The sequence below is a fragment of the Cariama cristata genome, unplaced genomic scaffold (genome assembly GCF_000690535.1).
Source record: "Cariama cristata isolate BGI_N322 unplaced genomic scaffold, ASM69053v1 scaffold3562, whole genome shotgun sequence".
Taxonomy (NCBI): domain Eukaryota; kingdom Metazoa; phylum Chordata; class Aves; order Cariamiformes; family Cariamidae; genus Cariama; species Cariama cristata.
Window position 1 is genome coordinate 1 of NW_009601926.1, and position 4,882 is coordinate 4,882.

Consider the following 4,882-nt stretch of genomic DNA (forward strand, 5'->3'; position numbering starts at 1 on the left):
GGGGGGAAAGCTGGCTGGGGGCCACTGCTCAGGAACAGGTTGGGCACCAGTTGGCGAGTGGTGAACAACTGCATTGTGCATCATTTGCTTTGTATATTCTAACTCTTTTATTATTATTAGTACCATTATTATTATCATTATTATTATTTTCTTCCTTTTCTGCCCTATTAAACTGTCTTTATCTCAGCACACGAGTTTTCTCACTTCTACTCTTCCAGTTCTGCCCCGCGCCCCCCCCCCCCCCCCGCTCGGGCGGGGCCCCCCCCCCCCCCCCCATCCTGCTGGGGGTGGGGGGAGAGTGAGCAAGCGGTCGAGTGGTGCTTAGTTGCCGGCTGGGGTTAAACCACTACAATGACCTTTAAAGTTCCCTTCCAACCCAAACTATTCTATGATTCTATGCTGAGGAGAGACGTAAACACTGATCTCCCCATTTGGATGAGTGCTTCACCTGCTAGGGTAGGAAAAATAACCTTCATGGCTACTATTGAGCCCATAGTGGCTGAAATGCAGTTTGGAGAGAGCCTGGCCATGGCTGGGGTCCTGGATCAGAGTCAGCCTCAAGCCTCTCTGTGGGTCCCCACGTATGCCAAGGCAGAGATCAGGACATGTAACAGAGTGTGAAAGTCAAACAGTGAGGCACTGTGCGAGTCTAAGCACTGCCAGCGTCGGCTGGTATCTGAGCAGGATTCAAGGATGTTAATTTTGGACTTCATCGCTGAAATTCCACCTATGTCCTGCTTCAGATTCATGCTTTTCTGGATCTACTCCCCTGTGCCCTCATCACAGCCAGGTCAATTTGATGAACTGCTCAGTGATTCAGCCTGCACTAACTTTAAGAGCTAAGTGCTTTTGCCATCTTTCATGAGAGAAGCCTGAAATGAGCACTGCTTCAATATGTCAAATTAAGGCTTTGGTGATTGAAGTTTTTCTTAAGTACTTCACTGATTCTCTGTTCCGCACTAGCTGCTGAGATCCAATGGCAAATCTTTTTGATGGCAGGGTTTTCTTGGTTATCAACTTTAACCTCAGGAAAGACTCAACAGTTCTGGGGTCAAGTACAGTAAGAAAAGACTTGGGATGCAAGTTGAAGTCATGTATTAAATAAGATAAAAATTAAGTTGTGAAAAAAATAAGCGTGTACAACAAACAACTGGAAATTCAGCTTTCAGGTAATATTACTGGCTTGATACTCTTTGCCCCTTTGGCTGTGTGTTCCTAGTACAGAAAAGTACTCACTCAGTAACTGTGCCATTGCAGTTCTCAAAAGTTGCTTTGCTTTGCTGTTTTCATTATTTAAAAAAAAAAAGCGGGGTGGGGGGGGAGGGAAAAAGGCTTTAGGGAAGTAAGAGAAGCTCAGCAGTTTTCTCAGGAACCTCAAATCTAACATTCTTCAATATCCTCATACATTTTATTCTTCACCTGCCTTGGCTGGTTGGCTCTTTCACACAGTAATTACTTTCACTATGGAAAACAAGTGCTTCTAGCTGTGTGCCATGTGTTCTGTTTTTCTGAATGTTCCTGGCATTGTCCCCTGGCCTATCATTATTAACTCTATGTTCAATTAATTTTACTCATCTTCCTACTAGCCAAGAAACCGTCAGCACCCACGGAAGAATTGGAAGATGCCAGCCTGCCAGCATCTGAAGACAGTCCACAAGCCTTACTTGTATCTGAATCCCCAGATTCCCCCCAGAAACTAACAGAAAGAAATCCGGCACAGCTTCCTAGCCCTCCGTTGCTCCCAGCTCCACCACCTAAGGCAATCTCCAAAATCACAAAAAGCGTAACAGGTCAGTCGTTACTGGTCAGTCAAGACTTTCCCTTCCCTATGGGTTCTTTGCCTACACAGCACAGCATATGATTTTTTTCTTACAACCTTTTTTAAGCCTATCGCTGCAAAACGCTGTGAATTAGGCTAGTTATATTGAATGAACAGAATGCTAATGATTTCTACGAACTGAGCAGTCCAGTTGCCTGATAACAGCACACTGATCTTTGTACTTCACATATTTATCTGAATTTCTCAGGGGATTATTTGTTGCAAGTCTATTGCACTAAATGCATGTTAAAAAAAAAAAAATCAAACCAACTGTAAACATCTGCTGAATCAGATGCTCATATCAATATGCCATAAAACACAATGAAGATTTAAATGTTTTCATTACTTAGACTCGGGCTGGATAACAGTACAACAGCTAAAATCAAATTCAAGTCAACAGGTTCTGCAGAGGTTTCTGTCTGAAGGGTTTGCTCTCTAGGGTAGGTCTAAACTAGACCTACGAAATCTCGTCTAGTTACACAGAACACACATAAGTGATATACCTAGCTCCCACAAAGCAATCCTCTGTGCCAGACTTCATTGAATGTTTCAAGAGCAATTCCTCTAGGCCTGATTTTCTAATGTATTGCCAATGTTTGTTACATTTTCCAACATTCTGGCACTGCAGAAAGGGTGTTAAAGTGAATATGACTTTAGTTCGTTCCAATTTTAGAGCCCTTACATATGGTAAAAGCAGTTAAAAGGGCCTTACTGCAAATTAGAATGAAGTCCTGACATCTAAATGTCAGACCTGTTGGATATTTAGACTTTTAAATGACAGCCATTATCTCAGCCCTGACTTGCATCCACACTCATCTACTGGCACAATGAACAGGGTTTTCAAAGTCACCAGGAAAAAATATATCAGAGGGGCACTGTGATGTGATCACTGGGCTTCACAGAAAATATTGAGGTTTTCAGTCTTTTTGAGGAAATTTACAAGTATTTTTTTCCCATAGCAAATATCCGTATTTTGTCCATGCTTAAAAGCCAGAAGAGTTTAAGTGGGAGCTGGATTCAAAATGGTATCATAATGCTCCTCGGGATTGCTTCAACATTCTGCGCTATGGGTCAGGCTCTAGCTTGCCCCTTCCACATTGCGACAGGAAGAGGCACAACCAGGACACCCCTTTGACTTTGCTCAACTGTTGAGAAGGTCATGCTCTGCAAGAGATGTAGGCTATTTGGAAAATCTGACCTGTAGAGGGTAGCGCAATTACAGCTCCACCAGGCACCTCGCAGCATTTTGAATCTAGATATTTTGCTGCTTAACCAAAGTATTTCCTGTAACATCTAAGATATTCTGAGTTTTGGTATTTCTTTCTCATCAACATTTTCCACAAAGAACAACTCTTAATTTTCTCGATGACTCCAATAAGTATAGATTCTTTTTCAATAGTGATCATACATTCGTTTATTTTTGTGTAGATGTGGAGGCAGTGGTAAGTTAAGACTAAACAAATACTGTCAATGAGTGAAAGGGAATACAAATATATGAGGAGAGAGAAAGAGTGATTATGAAAGAAAAGGAAGATGAAGAGGTTGGAAAGGTCTTTTGTGTTTCGTTTTTCCCCCCTTAGTAATGTTAGAGATGCTGTTAGCAGAGGAGTGAGGAATAAGCCAAGCATCAATTAATCACAGAGAGAGGGGGAACAGGGCAAGGTGCCAAGACATCACTTTGCAAGATTATTCACTGAACAGCTGTCATTAGGACAAATAAGGTGTGATCCAAGGAAACTCTCAACTCTCAATATAGGCCCAAGTTGCAATGAGGATAAAATTGGCCCTTGACCTCTTCCAGGAACAAGTAGGTATAAAGATAAAGTCTCCTCCCTTCCTTCTTTAGGGTTGAGCTGAACCTGCAGTTCTTGCTCTGAGTAAACATGGACACCCTCTCTCACTGTGCAGCAGCATAAAATGACTTAAGAGGTGTTTTTTTTCATTCCCTCAGGCCATGATTCAATGGGCAATAATTGATCATAAATGTCCTCTGTGCATCTCCACAGTAGCACATAATCAAAACCCCTTAAGTGCCAAATTAAAAATCTTTGCTTAGCAGAGGTTGGCTGTCTCCTGGCTGCAGCAAACATCCTGATCAGTGCAGGAGGAGGTCCGGGGTAGGAAGGTGTCTCATTGCCAAGACATTGTACGTTGGGCACCCAGGCACTTGCAGAAATGCCCTTGTGCTTTCAGATATTTTAGATAGGGTTACTTTTGGACTAGCTTGACCCCTGTCTCCTGGATGCATAGGGAGATGAATGAAGCTCTGTCCACTGCTTAGGGTTCTGGGTTGGAGGGAGAAAAATGTGCAAAAATGCCTTCCAAAAATGAAAAAAATAACGCTAGACATTTTTTAGAATAAAAGAGAAGATTTTATTGTGGATGCAACCCTCCTCATTGAAGGATACTCTCCTCCACACCCCACAAATGTGAAAAAGAGACCAGGCTTAGTGTTGCCAACTCTCAAATTTTCAATGTTTGATTTTGGATATGGCTACAGAAGCTCTTCATCCCACTTGCGCTTTTGCTGTTCTCCTCAGTAATTCTGCCCTCCAACCTCCAGATGTCAAGCTCTGTTTGCAGCACTGCCCTTACAGAGCTGTACCAGATTTCCAGCAGTGAACTTAAGAAAAGGCACGTAGTTGGTAACCACTATGCAGGATGATGGGTCTGAGAGAAAATACTTAATAACTGAAGTTAATATTCAAACCTATTTTTGTCCTCTCCAGTTTTCTAGTAAGTTACCCTGGTAATAGGAACCAAGTTCTTTTTACATGGGTGTTTCAGGATAATCCTGGCTTGAGCAGAAGTTTTTCTCTGCTATGGACTGAAGGATTTATCTCAAAAGTAAGTGAAAAAAGTAAAAATTATCTGTGAAAACAAGTTTGTACAAAAGCTGTACAAGCTGTGTCAGTTTAAATTCCTGTTTAAAACACTAGGTGGCAACAAGAGAAAAGAAATACTCTTGTATGATGAACTTGCATTGCCTTTTTACACCCAGACTGAGCCATTGGTGTAAACAACGCCATATGCCAGAGCCTTGGGACGGAGATATAAGGGAAA

General features: G+C 42.1%; 1 protein-coding gene across 1 annotated transcript in view; it reads left to right on the top strand.

Moving 5' to 3' along the window:
• Window positions 1–474: 474 nt before the first annotated feature.
• PHACTR3 (phosphatase and actin regulator 3) overlaps window positions 475–4,882 on the top strand; it is a gene marked incomplete at its 3' end in the record, with an annotated part of 41,956 nt that continues 37,548 nt past the window's right edge. The window contains exons 1-2 of the mRNA XM_009710623.1: window positions 475–607; window positions 1,587–1,790. Of these exons, the coding sequence (XP_009708925.1) occupies window positions 475–607; window positions 1,587–1,790 (337 nt within the window). The remainder of the gene's footprint in view (window positions 608–1,586; window positions 1,791–4,882) is intronic.